This window comes from Macrosteles quadrilineatus, unplaced genomic scaffold, assembly GCF_028750875.1.
Source record: "Macrosteles quadrilineatus isolate MER2022 unplaced genomic scaffold, UCM_ALF_1.0 Scaffold_9__3_contigs__length_116548681, whole genome shotgun sequence".
NCBI lineage: Eukaryota > Metazoa > Arthropoda > Insecta > Hemiptera > Cicadellidae > Macrosteles > Macrosteles quadrilineatus.
Window position 1 is genome coordinate 110,180,849 of NW_026542602.1, and position 20,071 is coordinate 110,200,919.

The window sequence follows — 20,071 nt, forward strand, 5'->3', positions numbered from 1 at the left end:
GTAATGATTGTCAAAGGCATTCAGTGTGTGCAAACTTGATAGCCTCGCTACGTGAACTCCCTTACCAACAACTATCTCAACTTATCAAACAACATTTCCTTCTTAAAATCATATATCGGTAAAAAGGTATCATATTCTAAGATTAAAAAATATAAATTAAATAGTTTTACTGTCAGTTAGATAATAGCTAACCTCGCTTACAGTAGTTTACCAAAATAAGCCCTTTACTTTATCTGTTACAGATGCTTTACTTACATGCTCAGTGTATGTGTGCCTAGCGCAGCAGTGATATTGTTTGAATTTATTTTGTCTTTTAACCAACCAAGTAGATAGTTTTTTGTTGAATCAGTTTTTGTAAATGCAGTAATCATGCATTTTGTAAATACTTACCTAAAGGTAGCCTAAGGATATTTTATATTTTGCAAACAATTTATGTTTAAAATGTTTCAAGACTTGATGATACAAACTATGTACTGTGTATTATTTCTTTATTAAAAGATAGAAAAGAAACAGATTTGCACTTTTCATTTCTGATATTTAAGTAGATTAAAATATTTCATACATAAATGTTTACTTAGACTACTTTAAACCTATTAATGTTGTGCTATGAGAAGATCATAATGTAGTAGTACATTTATCTTTGATTATTTGAGGCAAGAAGAGGAGAGTTTGGATGTAAACCATAGATAATTGAAATTAACGGGTTAATTAAGTTAATGGGTACTTAATTACAAAATTCAAAATAGTAAAGAGAAAAAGGCGAAGGCTCTATACATACATAGGCTACAGTATAAATTTTGAAAAAATTTTCAAAAAAATCAATGATAAATTTGTACAAAAATATTGATATTGTGCATTCAAAATATGTAAGAAAAAATTTCCGATAAGAAGCATATATTTTGCATTCATGCTGACATATGTACGAGGGCTATCCAGAAAGTAGATTACATTTTGTCTGTGTCCGCTAGGGGCGGGGCTAACGCAACCATCTTGATGTTAGTTCGTTATGCAGGTCAGTCGGCATCTAGCCGTGCTATTAAGAGGTTCCTGCTGTACTCCGTTGAGTTACAGTGACAGTTTAAAATGTCTGTGTTAATTGAAAATGCCGCAAACTGTGAAGTGTGTGCAAAAAAAAAAAAAAAAAAAATTAATTGACTATTTTTGGTTACAGTTTGGTAACCAAGCTTTTCAGGTTATGATCTCCTGCAACAAACTTCGCAAAATTTGTGGAAAACCCATAGAGAGTTCTTTTATTGTGAACTTTTGAGTTTTACGGATATCGGCATTGACTTTTTTGACAAGTTCGGCAGTCACAATGCTTGGTCTTCTACTTCCCTCTTTGTCGTGAACGTAAGTTCGGCCATCTTTAAATTTGATTCCCACTGACGAACTCCACCTTCAGTAACATTATTTTCCTCACAAACTTCACAAAGTTGCCGATAGATTTCTATCTGTTTACAGTTTTTTGCAGTCATAAACCTTATAACTGCATGCACTTTACAGTTCGCGGTATTTTTAATTAACACAGACATTTTAAACTGTCACAGTAACTCGACAGAGTAAAGCAGAAACTTCTTACTTGCACGGCTAGATGCTGACTGAGCTGCATAACGAACTAACACCAAGATGGTCGCGCTAGCCCCGCCCTAGCGAATACAGACAAAAACGTAATCTACTTTCTGGATAGCCCTCGTATTATAGTGGTTTACTGAAGAAAAAAAAATAGCAAGAATGGTTGATTACTGCATGTGCTATCATAGACTAACAACAACAACAACAGCAACAATATCAACAGTTTGCTTCTATAAGACTAAAAAGACCCAGGGCTATAGAATAAAGGGGCTGGCTCACATCGACTAGCAAAGTGGTCCCACTGCCGTGTGGCTGTGACGTCACCGGGCTGACTCCACGGATGGAGCTAGCACGCGGCACATATACAAACCGCTCATTTAAACGCTTCCCTAAATTTACACAGTTCAATTGTCCTTATGAAACTTAAATCGTTGAATATGCATTAACTACCGAATCTGATGGTCCAAAAATATTTTAGTTATGATCAATAAAATTTGTTTAAAGGAGGAAATTATAAGGATTACAAACTTGTGAACTTCAAAAATCACTAAGCGGGGATTTTTTTTATTTTTGGGATAGGAACAAACTTTGAGTAAGAAAAATATTCATTAATAGTTCTATTTCAATAATTAGTCTGAAAATTCTTGATAAAACCAACGGGTTGTTTATTGCTTATCAGGACTTGTGAACTAAGGAAGTAAGGCCTCATAAACTTGGTGATCACATTCCATCGTTCTGCACATGTCTGCATCACACTGTTTATGACATTTGTTACGCATGAGTGTATTATTTGTTGTTGGTAAATTACGAAGGACCATTGAAAACATGTACCTTTACAAACTCCAGTGCAGACGTAGGGGGAAGTGGGAAAGATGGCGTATTTGAACTTCAGATTAGTGTCGGCGCCGTGACGAACCCTTGGTAGTTGGATGTTGGATGAGACGATTTTCGCTCTCTTCTTTCTGCTTGAAAGCTTGATGTTCGCATGTAACGCTAAGTCTTTTATTGTTCGTGGCCTCTTTAATTACGCAGAAGTCGCGACACCGCACAGGACACTGATTACTTGATGGTGCATGATTCGTGAGTTAATAAAACACAAATAAAAATACTACTTGTCAATAAAACAACAAAAATAGCTTCAGAATAAGATTGGACAATGTCAATTACAATAAAAATGAAAACTAAAAACAAACTTGATTAGTTAATGTTAATGGCAATGAGGTTGAAAGAGGTGGCCGGTACTAAACCATATTCATAGGGCTGTGGATAGAGAGAGAATGACCAGGTTACCTGTCTGAGGCGAATGACAAGTGATAAGGAGGACAATGACATGAATAGAGCGATAAGATTGTTGTCTGAAGATAATATGGACTTGGGTTCTGTGGCTTTGGTGTTTGGCATTACCATTTGTTTTTAAAATAAAATAAATATTCTTCTTTTGAATTAATATAAAGTTAATAGTTCCTTTTTCCTTCTAAATACTAAACAATAATAATAATAATTATAATAATAAATAATTATTAATAATAATAATAATAATAATAATAATAATTATTATTATTAAACAACATTACTAGCTGTACCAGCGGGCTTTGCCCCGTTTAACTTCTTAATTTTCAAGATGAGCTCGTTCGCATGGCTCAATCACGTCCTGGTTGAAGTTCGTTCGCTACGCTCACTCACCTTTAGGTTGGAGCTCGTTCGCTCCGCTCACTTGCCTTCAGGTTAGCTCGTTCGCTACGCTAACTTGCTTCCAGGTTGAAGTTCGTTCGCTACGCTCACTCACCTTTTGGTTGCAAATTGGCTGTAGTCATAATTTAAAAAAAATAATTGTGCTGCACCCTGTTCGTAATCCTTGTAACTTTAATGCTATTGAACATCATAGAACAGAACCAACTTGTTTAAATGAAACAGCTGTTAAGAAATTCCTTTTAAATATGAAAAATCATAAGGTTAACATGGGAAACTCCAGAGCCACCGGGACGGAGCCCGAAAGCCCGATCAGAATAAAAACTACTTAGTTTTCCTATTTAATGCCCAAAGAATCGGTGTAACGAATTTCAGCCTCCTAGGTAAATGGGAAGTGGGAGAATTAGTGATGAGTGAGTGAGTGAGTGAGTCAGTGAGGGCTTTGCCTTTCATATATTTAGATATTAAAAACGTTATGATCTTGATAAAACAATTGCACTGTTTGTATTAGTGAAACAAGTAATTAGTGCTATAAAACTGTATTTTAAAAATTGTGTAGACTTAAGGCTTAGAATGTTATTTACCTTGTTTGATATTCCGGTACTCCTTGTCATAACTTCTAATACACTTGGTTGGGTAGGAATGTGTAATGGTTTAGGTAATTTTATATTGTTTGTAGAACAAAGTGTTTATTCATACAAAATAAGTAAAAGAGCGTTTTAATTCCAATTTTATTCTAATAGTATCGGTCCTTTTTTGCTGATTTAAGCCACTTACTCATCTTCTGATCATTTTTTCATCTATCTTCTTTGATTGTTCTGTTCAAATGCCGAATTCGGATGATTGTTCTTAGTTTTGAAAAGAGCCTAATAGATTGTGGACACACACTGGGGAATTTTTGTTTTAAAATGTTTTAAAAACGTTTGAAAACATTAATTTGTCTATCAAGGAAGTAACCGTGAAGAATGTGGAATTTTCTGTCAAACATATGAATAAGTAGCTTCCACTTGTCAGACGGCGTTGTTAGGCCTGGAAAATGTTTACTTTAGTAGTAATTTAACAGCTATAAGTATACAAGTATCTAATCATTTAAATATTTTACAGAGGTGTTAAAAGATATATTTTAATTTCATGTTCTAATCATTATGTTTGCCTAGGTAAGATAAGTAGAACGATTTATGAACTGTTAAAAGTATTTAAGAATTGTATAGTAATTACTGTGGAAGAACTGATTGACTGTAGTTTTCTCGCTGAGAGTTTGTGCCTAACTCGAAAATAAAAATATTTCCTAGCTTAGTGACTTTTTCAAGTTTTATTATTGTAGTTTCTCTACGTTTGTTGTTATAAAACCAATTTACTTGTTGAAAACTAAAAACTGTTTGGATATTTGGATTCTACAGTTAATGCAGAATAAAACGATATAAGTTTCATATGAGAAATATGTTCGTATAATGGTAGGGGAGCGTGTAAAAGAGAGATTTTTGCTGGCGCGATATGGAAGCAGGCCCGACTGACCGCCCGGTGACGTCACAGGAGGTAGGGGAGCGGGACCATGTCGGCAAGTGCTACATCAAGGACGTGAGCCAGCCCCTATATTCTATAGCTCCGACAAAGACCTATGTTGGTGGAACCGTAAAAAATATTTTATTTGAATATAATATCCGTTAAACCAAATATAAAAAGTAAAATCAGACAATCATAAAAATAAAATATATTATTAGGCCATACAAAATGTTCACACTTTTAATGTAAATCTTGATGCCCAGAGATTGATTTGTGAATTGTGAAATGTTGTATAGTACTGGTAATTTAAATATTTGAACAATTGCTAGTTGTCTATGTCGGAGTATCATGGTCATTAATGAAGTTAGAGGTGGTTCCCTCTAAGTCTTCCGATTTAGAAAATTGCTATCACAGGAAATGATCTTGATGCCACCATGATTGCAAGAAATGATTACGATGTTTCTGGGATTGTGGGAAAGTGTCATGATATCACTGCGGTTGCAGGTGATGGTCATGACACTACAGTTCTGGTGTAAACAATCTTGAAACATTTGAATAACTATTATTGATCTGTCATATAGTAGCCTAAATAATAGCCAGTATTTGGAAAGTAGATTCTAACTTCTAAGTTGTATATTGAGTTGGTAACAATACGACTGTTCTTGCCTTTTCAGGACTCAACTGTTTTGATTTGAATATGAGATTCCTGGATTTGACGATCAATGAAAATCACGGTATTTAGGCCTATTGATTTTGTTGCAACTACAGAGAATCCTGAAATAAATATAAAATCTACACAATCAATTCACAAAGTATTGAGATTCTATCAAAGGTTTTGTGAAGTTGAGTGTCGGAATCGCTGACATTTAGTTTTGATTTTTTTCCCTCAAGCAGATATATAATACATTTATCAAACTGTTTGAAATGTGGGCTGATGCTAATTTTTATGCGAGTAATCGGCTATAGAAATAACAGGTACCTGAGTAAACAATAACCTGAATTGGCCCATTCTCACTTGGGTAAAAACAAAGTTCTGTAGATTGACATGTCGCCAGAGCGCTAATTGTCCAGCTGAGTAATGGACAGTGTGTTGCAGTGCCAGTATAGGGGGCCGCAGGTGTTTACGCGGGGGCTCCGTTGAGAAGGTGATGGGTTCTCGGAACAGCAGCCTTTCCCAATCCAACGGACAGCTGTTGCCTCGCACCCGAGCCACCACACGTTCGTTGGATGACTCTTACACCAAGAAGCCTCTTGAGGTTTGTTTACATCATTTGATATATTTCTTTACTGTCTACGCTACCTACATTTTGTGTGGAAGAATCACAAACACTTAATCAAGCAGTTTAAATTCCTGTAATATTTGGGTTATGGTGGGGATTGACCTGTCGCACTCGCACCTAAGGTTAGGCTTAGCAATATGCTAGCAATACACTTAAGCTATGACTGGCTTCACATAGGCAATGACATCCTTCCCCCAGGCTGTCTACAACTCCCGAATATCCTCAATCTCTTGAAAAGTCGCCAATAATTCAGTTGGGTCCCTCATAAATCTGAAATCTATATTTTGTGTAATTACATAATCTTACAAAATTTCCGACTTTTATTCGCCCAATTTTACAATTGAAATTTGCACTGATTATGTTTATTTGCTTTTCATAATTAAATTTATTCATTATCACACGATTTATCTGTAATTTTGTTGAAACTTAAAAAAAATATTTTGTTAACCCTATTGCTCTTTAATTTCTTCAAGTTCAAATTTTACTCATCTCAACGTTCCGGTAATTTTTAATAAGTAGCTAAATTTTAACTACTCCTGGCTTAAAATACCCCTAATTTTTATTTTCTCTCAACTATTTGGCTGAAATTGTAAATCAGATTTATTTGGTTATTTTTATGTTAAGACAAGTGTAACAAACTTGGATTTGCTCTTAGTGCATTACGTTCCATTTGTCTGCTACTGATGTATATCTAAACATTTTTAATTTGTTGAAGATATGTATTCCAAACCTGAGAATTCTGAAGATTTTATTTCCGCACTCAGACAAGATTCAACAAAGGGATTTTTTATGTTAGGAAAATTCTAATATCATTGCGATTGTGGAAGAAATCTGCGTAGCTTGCATTATCACTTAAATGTTTGTATATTGCTACAAAGCTGTGACAGCAAAGTATATACAGGGTGAGTTTTAAATGAGTTCCCCCCCTACTTTTTTCTACATTTCTTAAGATATCAACTCCGGACCACGTCAGATCATTGTAGAGTAGCAAGTAATTCATTTTGACTGGATATAAATTTTCGGCCGCCATCTTGGATCCGCCATATTGGATACAAAGTTTTTTTTTTAAATGTAAAGGTAGGGTTGTGACCCATTATTTCAAACAAAAAATTTACGCTTATTACAATGCCGCAATTAGTTTTCAAAAATCTTGATCCGTTCTAATGTTATTAGGACTTTTTATAACTTTATTTTTAGCCCATTTTAACATTGTGCATTTACAAACTAAGACCATAATCTCAAAATAGTGCTAGATAAAGATAAGTATACACCACTATTCTTTGTCGACCTATTTTCACTTGGTAATGACGGATGTATTTTTTTGGTCGCCATCTTGGATCCGCCATTTTGAAATTTGACAAATAAATCTAAATATGAAGGTGGTGTTGTGACCCATCATTTTGAAGTACTTTTTTATGCTGAACTCAATGCCGCAATCAGTATTTCATTTGCATGTTTGGTTTTTGAATTATTGAAATCTTAAATAAGATAATTTTAATAGTTCATCAAGAAAGCTTGATAACCAAAAACGGATTGCGGCATTGGGTTCAGCATAAAAGAGTAGTTGAAAATGATGGGTCACAACACCACCTTCATATTTAAATTAATTTGTCACATTTCAAAATGACGGATCCAAGATGGCGGCCGAAAAAAATACATCCGTCATAACCAAGTGAAAATAGGTCGATAATGAATGGTGGTGTATACTTATCTTTATCTAGCACTATTTTGAGATTATGGTCTTAGTTAGTAAATGCCCAATGTTAAAATGGGCTAAAAATAAAGTTATAAAAAGTCCTAATAACATTAGAACGGATCAAGATTTTTGAAAACTAATTGCGGCATTGTAATCAGCGTAAATTTTTTGTTTGAAATAATGGGTCACAACCCTACCTTTACATTAAAAAAAAAAAACTTTGTATCCAATATGGCGGATCCAAGATGGCGGCCGAAAATTTATATCCAGTCAAAATGAATTACTTGCTACTCTACAATGATCTGACGTGGTCCGGAGTTGATATCTTAAGAAATGTAGAAAAAAGTAGGGGGGGAACTCATTTAAAACTCACCCATATGAATCTGTAGAGACAGTCACAATGAAGGATTGTTTAAGAAATCACTAATTTCATGGGAATAAATCAATATGTTGGCACAGTTACAATATAGCCGTGATCCAAAAGACTTCTATGATCTCAATGGTCAACGAGAGTAAATCATGACATTTCCTTTATTGCCAGAGGTGATCAAGATCGAAACAAAAGGATTAAACCAATAGAAAATTCCACATTCTTAAACCCAACCTTAACTGACTCCTATTTTTAATAAGCTTATTGTGCATTAACTATTTGATATGGCAGTTATAGCTACATAATTGCCTCTACATAATTGTGTGTGGACACTTTTCATCACCAAGAGTTGAACTGCTGCAAGTCAGACAGTTTGATTAAATTTTCTGTTAACATGTGTGAAGTACGCAGGAACTTGCATGATAATTATGAAGGACATTTTTGGGCATCCTGTATTGCGACAAATATTGAAAAACTTGCAAACAATGCATTTCCAAGTAGATCAAAACCACAGTTAGGGTATGGTTCACAAGAAAACCAATTTTGATATTTTGTTCATGAAATGTTTTTACTAGCTCCCCTAAAACTTTTAAAGACATAAGACATCTTTGTTTTTGTTACAGGTGCATTGCAATGGCATTGTGAACCATAATCATCTAACAAGATCTGCTGTTAAAAGTGACAGTGTGTTGGGGAGAGAGCTTGGACTGGAGTTGGAGGGGATCTCTCGACGTACCAGAACAATCTCTGCGTCTTGTCCAGCCACGAATACAGAATACTCCCAGTTGTCTCCTACTGGAAGTGACAGCACTCATCACTTGCGATCTAGGAAACAAATCTGGCTTCCAACAAGTCTCTTAGGAACTACAGCAGAGGACGCTCTCAACAACTCGAGACTGAGGCCCAACAGGGAATATCCGGTCGCAGAAGCATTGAAAAGTCCAACATCAGTAAAGAGTATGAAGTCACCATCGTTACCCCCCGAGGAAGCTAGTGAGAAGAAAAGCAAAGCTAAAGAAGAAAATGACACAAGCCATTCAAAGTCATCACCTATGCTTAACAATGATGTTGGTAAAGGATCACAACAAGAATCTTCTGAAGAGGAAGATATTAGTGAAAAGAAGACAAAGAATAATGAAAACATGAAGTTAAAAAAGGTGAATTCCAAAAAGAAGTTTAAAAAGAAAATCCCTCAAGAACTGGCCAGTTTGAATCATAATGATAAAAGGAAAAAGATTCAAAGGAAAAGGCTGTCAGTTGAAGAAAAGCTAATAGAAGATAACAGAACTTACTACAAAGTGGAAGTGTTAAACTCAAAACTACGTTCTACAGGGTATTATATATCTCAGAGCCAAAGAGAGCTTGAAATGAGTAAAGCAAACGGAAACGAGGGGTGTGTCATACAGAACTGTGCAGAGCCCGTTAAAAGTGAAGTAAAATCTGAAGAAAAGGAACCTGTTGTTGTCAGATTTAAGAAAGTTAGGAAAACTGAACTAACATTGTTGAGTGATGAAGCTGAAAGTTTTATGTTTGGAGAACCTTCGAGAAGAGAAAGTTCAGTTTCTACCGTTTCCTCTGAGGAAGACGATGATGAAGTCTCCCTTAAGATGGAACCAGACGAACAAGATAGGATTGTTACAAAAATAAAACGAGAAGTTTTAGATGAGAGTTCCATAGGTAGTTGTAGCATTACAAGTAGTTCAACTTCCTCAAGAAGAAAAAGGAAGAACGCTGATGAAAGTATCATTCAAGATAATATTGATTACTACAAACTAGAGTCATCAAGCTCCAGATTGAGGCTTCAGAGTGCATTATTCCCATCTACTCCAATCAGTATTAAAACAGAGCCAACAAGCGAAACAAAGCCTGGTAGTTCTTTAAAAGTCAAACTAGATGAGAGTAATTTTGGTCCGGAGAGCACAGTTAGTACAGGAAAATCTCAAGAAAATATAGGTCCTAAACCCAGTTATGAAGATTTAGAATTCTCTTTCGAAAGTGTTCCCACCCATGAATCATGGTATCAGGTGTTCAAAAGACAAGATGAGTGTAATGAAATTTACTACCCTAGATATAGTCAGTATCCTAAAATTCTTCTACCCTACGAGTATCCGAGTTCAGTTCTAAGACAGTTCAAGGTAGATGCTCTTAAAGAAAAGGTCGGAAAAAGGAAAAAGAGAAAAGAAGCTAAGTTACAACAGCTCATAATAGATGATAAACCGAGAAAGTCACCGAGGTGTCACGCTTCGACACTGGCAATCATGTCAAGCCTGAAGAGGCGAAGACCACGAGACTCCCCTGAGAAAAAATCTGATCCCGTGAGTGAAATTTCCCTTCCACCTTGTGAGATGATAGTCCAAGACGAAGAGTCAAGATGCAGTACAATCATTGAACCACCGTCTGTCGCTCCCTCGGATACACAAATGTCATCGGGACAAACAGTTCTAATACCAGAGATAAGAATAGACACAAAGCCTGATTATTCCACTCAGCAAAAGAAAATCGAAGAAGAAATTAAAAAGGCCGAAGAAGACATTGATAACTTGTTTAGTGAAATGTGCATGGAGAACGAGGAAGATGTTTTATCTCATTTAATTTATTCCATAAAGAAAGAAGTTGATTCATCCCCTACTAAAGACAGTCCAAAAAAAGGTAAGGGGAAAAACAAGTCTGTTTCTAAGCGTGACAAACCTGAAGAGTTTCCTGATGTTACTACCTGCTTACCAGTTGATCCTGAAGTTTTTGACGAAGTCGTGCCCGAAAGCAATTTATCAGAAGGCCCAATTGTTGATGTACTCAATCTCATTGACACTTACCGAGGATGTTCCAGCATGGAGCGTGCTGACTACGAACATTTAAATCCTCACGCTGTGGATGCATTAAGAGTGTTAATAGCTGAATCTTGTAACAGTTCTGACTGCGGGGGCTCCTCCGCTTGTTGTGATTATAGCTTTTTAGGAGAAGATGGAAGAGTCTGCAAGAAGAGAAAACGAAAAAAGCGAAATATGACAGGATGGCCAGCTAAGAAGAAATTTCCCAAGAAAGGTGAAGAGTTGAGCACAGTAGTGTTGAGAAGAAACTGCAAAGCAAGAGGCAAATTTTCCCAGGTGGAACCTTCAAAAGATAGCCAGAGTGACGTTGCTGACGAGACTGAGGACGATGTGAAGAAAGAACCTTGTGAACTTAGTGTGACTAGGGATCAGACGAATGAAGAAAGTGATATGAAATTGGATTCAAAACCGTGTAGTAGTATTTCTAGGACACCCAGCATTGACTCATCTTCAACCAAGAGTTTTGATGTACAGTCCTGTTGTGTTAGAGTTAAGAAAATGACAGATAACTGTGTTGAGTCATTTTCAAGACATTTAAGAAGTTCAGATTCTAGTCCTAACTCCTCCTCTAGAAGAGGGTCCTCAAGGCAAGCTAAAATTTTGGGTAGAGAATCGTTAAGAAGGTGTAGATGAGATCTGAATTGTAAATAAGTGTAGATATTAAAAGAAAGTAATATAAGAAAATCAAAATAAAACAAAGCTGTCATATCAAACTAGCCAAAAATTTATTTTTTTACAAAATTTATTTTTAGCTGTCTATTTTATTTTTTCAGCATAACAAAAACATTTTATTTAATTTGATAAAAGTTACAAAAGTATAGTTGGAAAAAGGTAATGTGATTATTTCAGAATCTAATCTGCTCCTTGCATACAAATTGAATTGTCGATTTTGTTATATATTTTGACGTATGTCTTGGAAACATTTAAAATTAAATACTTGTAAAAAGGAACAAGTTTATAGTATTTGACCTAACATTAAACAAGTTGATTTGCCATTCTGTTGAGAACTAATTCCTTAAATTTGAAATAAAGGACTAAACAATCTTCAAAGTTTCTAATTTTTGTAGATTAAAAAATGGATAGATAATTCTTCAATCTAATGGAAAACCTATGAAAAATTTATGATTTTGCAGTAATGAGAAAATAACTGAATGTACTACAAAAAAGGTGCTGTATGGTAAAATAACGACATAATAAGGTAAAAATTATAAAAAAGTTAAATTAACCTGTGTCCACCAATTTATCCTGTTATATCCTTTACATGAAATGTTTAAATCGCTTAAAAAAAATAATAATTGTATAAGGCCATTGCACTTTTTTCTTCATAAACCATTTCGCTGGTGGATAGAAGTTTTATTTTACAAATATTTGTTTTCAATGTTTCCAACTGTGTGTTTCTAACTCATAAAATTATAGGAAATTCATGTTCACTAGATTTTATTAGTATTGTATTGGATAATAAGAACGTTAAAAGACCGACCAAATGGAGCAAAGAAGATAAACATGTCTTCATTTTATATTGCACCATTTTAATATCTTTAGAAAAGATTAGTACATTTGAAGTAGGGATGGACGGGATTGAATTTTTAGTTCGGCACGGAATTTTAATTTCCTTCCAGATTTTCGGGGCGGGACGGGATTTTTTCCTGTGCATAAAAAGGGTTTGTTTTTAAAGTCTTGAGTATTGCAGTTAAAAATGACAAACAAAGTCAAATTTTACCGTTTGTGGCAGTGATTTATATAAAAAAAAAAAAAAAAAACAAGGTAAACAATTACAAGGATAGAAACTTGTGTTTAGCATTGGTATGACTCTGCAGTCACGGCGTCGAAATGACTCGCAATCACGGCGTGATCTTCGAAATGACTGGCAGTCAGAGCGCAATGGTCGAAATTACTCGCAGTCATGGGACAGTGGTCGAAATGACTCCATGGTCACAGCGTGATCGTTAGTATGACTCTGCGGTCATGGCGCAGTTGCAAATTGACTCCGCGGTCACGGCGCGATCGCCGAAATGACTCGTGGTCACTTAGGCTACTGCGTTCACGGAACTATCATGAACATCTCTCGCGATAGCGGCGTTATCGTCACTCACGTTGCAGCAAAATTGCCAAAGATCGGATCAAATCCCATCCTGAAAAATTCCCGAATCAAATGTAATCCAATCCCGAAAATCGGGAATATTTTTTCCTTGAAATTTTGGGGTTCATCCATCCCTAATTTCAAGCTAATCAAGTTATCATATTTGCCTTTGATGTATACTACAATTGAATTTACTTTTCTAGTAACAATTGGCTTTAATATTATCAGGACTAAAAAATAAGCCTTGTGATTGTAGAATATTAAAAAGTTCCTATAGAAAATTGAATTGCTCTATTGTTAATATGTATTGTATTGTAACCAATGTGTAATTAAGTGTTTTCATGTCGATACAAGTGAACAAATTATGTTAAGTCACTAAGAATTTAATTTCCATTTTGCAATATTGCTATAGTATTTAAATTAGTCTTCTACTGTCTACGTAAATAAGTTTCTACTGGTTAAACCTTTCTGTTACTTTCTAGTTAACCCGTGTGTGTTTGTGCGTTGGTTAAAAAATGTTTGTGTTCATTAAAATCAAAAGAAGTAAAGTGGAAATTTTTTTCCATTCACGCAAAACTTGGGAACCATTCTGTTTTGGCACTTGCTGCTTCAAAGACTTTTTTTTATCATCTGTTAGGTTTTGCACAACTATATTTGTTTAAACTAAAAGCCATATTGCCAAACAATATTCTAGCCTAGCTAAAAGAGGTGTTTGGCATCATTTTTGTGATGAAATTTAAAACGATTATGATTGTAATATTCCCAGTGATGTTTTATACAGCAAAAGTGTGTGAAGTAAGAAGTAATGAAAGATCGTTGAATTTTTCTTTAGAAAATCCTCAGAATAAGGGGATAATTTGAATAATCGGATTGTATCTCTTGATAGTAAAAGATGTGCTAAACAATTTTGACTAATTGGACATCCGGAAAAATTAAATAAAATTTTTGTTGGTTTTTTGATAAATTGATTTCAATTGAGTTTTTTATGCACGTAATGAATTTAAACTAGGCTCTAGCCTGGGATTTTTTTGTTCTAGCTAGGCCTAGAGATTGTAGCATTATGACCTATTATAAATCCATTGGTGATTGTCGTAATTTGAACCTGGGACCTTTAGGACCAAAGTCCTGGACTCCACCACCAGTCCCAGCTCACTCCCCTTATAACTTTGGTAATAACATGTTAAAAATTAAATTAATCACTGACACTTGATAGATGCTACAAAACACATTTTCACTGTATACAAAATTTTAGTCTGCATTTATCAACCACTAAAAATTCCTAGTGAGCAAGTTTTTCTTAACTGACGCTCTACCTGAAATGTATTTTCAATAAATTTATCATTATTTAAAAATTGCATAAATTAATTAAAACTATTTTTAGCAACTGAAATGAATTATACCAGAATGTAGTTAGCCTATAAGTTTTTTTAAAGGTTTTGTTTAACTTAAGACAACTAATGTAAATAAATTACTACCACAATATATTATTTAGTTTAAGAAATGACTGAAGTATTATTTATTTTAATTCATTGTTAGATTATCAAATACAGTGTGATGAAGTAACTCTTATATGTAGCCGTGCCATCCTTATGATTTTGTGTTTAGCATAATCCTTATCAAATTCACTTTGTTACTTCTTAATAATGCATTGCTATAAAATCAAGCACACGGAAACTACCTACACAAAAATTGAATTGGGTACAGTATTTTGATCTTTAATATTAAAACTACATTACCGTGCCAAAGTTTAAGGTTGAGGTGTATAAAATCCCTCATGTTTTTTCAACCATCTACACACAAAGTGCAGTATTAATAAATGTTCACAGGGCGCACATGCATTGTTTACGATTTATCCCTCTTTATAAAGAAGATTTTGATTAATTTTGAACTTGTTGCATTATGAAATTTTATTTTAATTTAAATTTTGCTATGGACATTTTTGTGATTTATAGGTTTTTAGGTTACAAAGTATCCATGGCTTGTCAGCACGTTTTATGGGAATATTTTTTATTTGTACATACATTTTATACAGTAGCATTTATCATAAAATGGTGTCTATAATAGATGCGACATAGAGTATTTGAAAGAGTAATGTATAGATAATATTGTACAGTAGAGTATATAAATAGAATAGCAAATTTTTTACAACCAAAGAGTCTGTCTTGTGCATTCTTTTAGTTAAGATATTGTAAATAAAAATTATTTCTACGGAATTATATTTTTGTTACTTAATTCCTTTTGGTGTTGTGTTAAAAAAAATGGTTTCTGTGTTGTCATTGGTTTTGAAAGGATAAAAGCAATGTTTTTATCACATACATATTCGTTACAGATATAGCCCTATTAGCCCAACATGCTGTTTAAGTCAGTACAGCTCGTGACACCTAAGCTGGCACTTGGCCTAGCGCGGGCAGTGTAGGCGGGAGGAGGGTGGAGGTAGGGAAAAGACCGGACTGCAAACATTTCCGCTGCCTCACGGGGTAGACTCCCCTTGTATTATGTACTTGAGCGCCTTCATATGGGTCGCGAGGACAGTTGATGCAACCCGCATGACGGACTATAATGTTTTTGAAATAGGTACTAGTAGCGATCGGCCAAGTGCCAGCTTAGATGTCACGAGCTGTACTGACTGTTGAAAATGTGCCCAGTTGATATTAAACTCTTCCTATCTGCCCTGAACACACAACTTATCCCTCATTGCTAACACTTACGCATGACGGAACGTGTCTCCTGACCCTCCGTCTACGTGGACTGGCCAATGGTTTTAGGACTGAGCCAGTCTCAGGTAGTCAGAGGGTTATGAGCCAGGTTCCATCATACAGACTATAGTGAATGGATTATTTAGTGTAAGTTGTCATACAGAATTTTGTTTATTTGCAAAATTTACTTGTTCATATTTTCAACTGGGTAATCGGACACATTTTTTGATTTGGCATAATTTCAAATTATAAATTTGGTCAACCAATTGAAATCCTATGATCCTATTTATGCTGTGGTACCGCACGGGAAGTGTAGGGCACCTTAAACAAATATATCCAGATAAAATCAACTTCTGCAGCTTCTTTTAGAGATCAACTATGGTTTGAAATCGAGAATATAGACTTCCAACTAACCACAGAGAAGTCTTCTTCTCTTTGAACCAACTGTTTCAAATGGTTCAATGTCAATTATACAGTATTAGCATTAGGGTATTTGGGGCCAACAAGAACTAAATAGATTCACTGTAGCTTAACATTGAAAAAGGTGAACCTTGGTTATCAAGTTTCTGAGGGCTTTTTTTGTCTTGTGCGTTTTTTCCAATGTCGTCCAATCCTTCTGTCCTTTGTTTGAAGTTCATTGTTGGTGATGGTGAATTAATGTTTTTGAAGGTTTATTGCAAACATTTTTTATTGAAATGTTGATAGCCTAGTATGAAATAAACAAAATTTACAAATTCGATTAAATTATATTGATAGCAAGCAAACTACAACCGTTTATATTTTCTCCATAAGAATAAGAATTTTAAATTTACAATTTTTGGAGTTATCACTGAAACTCTTAGGCATACAACAATGCTTCAATATACAAAACGTTATTTTTACCCTTTGCGGTCGAGTGGCGAGTATTGGTCGCCGCCCACCATTTTCCCGACTGCTCAAAAATAACAACCAACACAAAAAAAAAAAATCTAAAATTAAAAAAGTTAATTTTGCAGTTGAATGGCGAGTATAAGTTGCTGGGTGTCATTTTCCCCGACTGCTCAAATGACAAACTATACTCGGTGTAAAATGGGAAAAAAATTCGACCTCAAAGGGTTGCTCTACAAAAATAATAGTTTGGAAAGAAATTGTGAAATTTTATATTTTTTTAGAATAAAAAATGGTAAAAACCCCATTTTTACCCTATGAAACCTCCATAAACCCCAGTTCCCACAATCCAATTATGCTGGTTCGTGTAAACTCGAATAAACTTAGGTTTACATATTTCTACAAAATTTCATGAAAATCCCTATCCAACCTATTTATTCATTTTTGCTAGATTCATGCTGGTTCGCTAACTCTTTTGGATGAATGTAGGTTTATACGTTTTCATTAAATTTCATCAAAAATTAGATAATTTTCTATTGCAAATTAAAAATTCCCATGTTATTTGTATGGAGAAAAAATAAACGGTTGTAGTTCGCTTATTTATGGATATATTTTAATCAAATTTGGAAATTTTGTTTATTTTATAATAAGCTATCAACATTTTAATAAAAAACACACCTCAATACCTTCTATGTAGCAGCAAACCTAAGTACTCATTTAAAATCAATGTTATTTTAAATGGAAATAAATTGACAATTTTAAGGGAATATTTTAGTAGAAATCCAGCCAGGTAAATGGAATATAGTCCGCAGGTTTGCTGCGGCGGGCGTATTTTACCATTGGAAATGTTCATATTTTGTGGAGAACACTTATATCTAACATACATACTCGTAAGGCATTGGCAAAAAAAGCTATAATGAAATGCCAGTATCACAACAGACCAAGACCTGATGTCTGTTCAGCATTTATCACTTGTGATCCCTTGGGGCATGGAGAAGGTTGGTTTGGATCAGCTATAATATTATCTGTTAAGTGTAATTAGTAGATAGCAGAAACCAGGAGTCCCACATTGCCCCAGAGTCCCTAGGGAACCTAGACCCTGGATGGCACGGGTCAGAGTCCATCAGACAGCAACATGGTGAGTAGCAGCAAACTAACACTAGTAGGTAGGTAGTTGACATTGAAAGTTTACAAAGGGACCTGACATTTTGATTTCGGGGTGTTTTGTGACAACTAACTAAACTTTTTGGCAAGTACCTCTAGAAGAATAGGTACCTATATAAAGTATTCCTATGAAGTAGATTCTATTAGGTTTTTGAAGTCCTCCTGAAGTTATTGTAGTCCTTTAATTGAGAAAACTTATTCCCTAAGTACACATATAAATTCTTTCCATTCTAATGATAAGGTAGTAATGGTTTAGAAATCATCTACAGGGTGTCACAAAAAAGTGTGATGGGCTATACAGGACCTGATTCTACATGCAAAAATAAGTCAAAAATGAAGAATAAAATTTTTTGGATTTCGGCTTAGTTTAGCCGTAATCCGCCATTTTGTTTTTGTGGAAAATATTTATTATTTCAAAATCCCTTTGAGATATTTTTACGAAACTTGGCAAAATTGTTTACACTATAGTAAGTAATATTTGAATAAGAAGCTGTGTTTATTTTAGTAATTTAGACTGAAATTACTTAATACGTTACATAAACTATTACATTACATTTATTTAATACACTAGCTGGCCCGACAGACGTCGTCCTGTCCTATTGTGGTTTTATGTCACATGCTCGTTCATTTTCATATTCAAGATGAGCTCGTTCGCATGGTTCAATCACGTCCTGGTTGAAGTTCGTTCGCTACGCTCACTCACCTTTAGGTTGGAGCTCGTTCGCTGCGCTCACTTGCCTTCAGGTTAGCTCGTTCGCTACGCTAACTCGCCTCGAGGTTGAAGTTCGTTCGCTACGCTCACTCACCTTTTGGTTGCAAATTAGCTGTTGTCATAAATTTAAAAAAATAATAGTGCTGCACCCTGTTGGTAAACCTATTAACTTTTTAATGCTATTGAACATCACAGAATCAAATTGTTTAGTTGCACCAGCTGTTAAGATTCGTTAATTCCATTTAAATATGAGTACTCATAAGGTTAACATGGGAAACTCCAGAGCCACTGGGGCGGAGCCCTATTGACGGGTCTGCACCAAACTTCACACAAACCATCCTTGAATAATGCTTAATAATGCCTGAAAGTTTCATTACAATCTGTCGAGCGGTTTTCGAGTCCATAAAGGACAAACATACAAATATACAAACATACAAACATACATTGGATTTTATATATATACTAGCTGACCCGGCGAACTTCGTATCGCCTAAGTTATAGGTTTCCCCTAAGACAGACCGATGGAAAGAAAGTACCGTTACGTTTAATTTTCAAGATGATCTCGTTCGCATCGCTCAATCACGTCCTGGTTGAAGTTCGTTCGCTACGCTCACTCACCTTTGGGTTGGAGCTCGTTCGCTACGCTCACTCACCTTTAGGTTGGAGCTCGTTCGCTGCGCTCACTTGCCTTCAGGTTAGCTCGTTCGCTACGCTAACTCGCCTCCAGGTTGAAGTTCGTTCGCTACGCTCTCTCACCTTTGGGTTGGAGCTCGTTCGCTACGCTCACTCACCTTTAGGTTGGAGCTCGTTCGCTGCGCTCACTTGACTTCAGGTTAGCTCGTTCGCTACGCTAACTCGCCTCCAGGTTGAAGTTCGTTCGCTACGCTCACTCACCTTTTGGTTGCAAATTAGCTGTTGTCATAAATGTAAAAGAAATAATAGTGCTGCACCCTGTTGGTAATCCTTGTAACTTTAATGCTATTGAACATCATAGAACAGAACCAACTTGTTTAATTGAAACAGCTGTTAAGATTCATTAATTCCATTTCTCATAAGGTTAACATGGGAAACTCCAGAGCCACTGGGGCGGAGCCCTTTTAAGAATTTCGAAACGGGAAATAGTTTACGTCCGATTCGCATACCTACAGAATTTACACACCAAATTTCATAACGATCGGTGAAGTCGTTCCGGAGGAGTTTGCAGACAAACACTGTGACACGAGAATTTTATATATTAGATATAGATTTTAATATTAATAATTTCAGTCTAAATTACTAAAATAAACACAGCTTCTTTATTTATGAACCGATTTTATTCATTTTTGTTTTGTTGGATTTGTCATGATAAATACTAAAACTTTTGTGTCTTACAAAATTTTGATTTAGGTACCGGTTTTCATGCAATTTGGCATTAAAAAATTCAAACGGCCGCCATTTTGAAATTTGGAAAGTTAAAATAATATTTTTTTTTATAAATGTTACTTACTATAGTGTAAACAATTTTGCCAAGTTTCGTAAAAATATCTCAAAGGGATTTTGAAATAATAAATATTTCCCCCAAAAAACAAAATGGCGGATTACGGCTAAACTAAGCCGAAATAAAAAAAAAATATT

General features: G+C 35.0%; 1 protein-coding gene across 4 annotated transcripts in view; it reads left to right on the forward strand.

Annotated features, from left to right (window-relative positions):
* The window catches only part of LOC129002399 (protein chiffon-like), a 39,238-nt gene extending 24,016 nt beyond the window's left edge, over window positions 1-15,222 (forward strand). For all 4 annotated transcript variants that reach the window (XM_054430176.1, XM_054430178.1, XM_054430177.1 and 1 more), the window contains 2 exons: window positions 5,861-6,020; window positions 8,734-15,222. In XM_054430176.1, the coding sequence (XP_054286151.1) occupies window positions 5,861-6,020; window positions 8,734-11,571 (2,998 nt within the window). In that variant the 3' untranslated portion in view covers window positions 11,572-15,222. The remainder of the gene's footprint in view (window positions 1-5,860; window positions 6,021-8,733) is intronic.
* The last annotated feature ends 4,849 nt before the right edge of the window (window positions 15,223-20,071 follow it).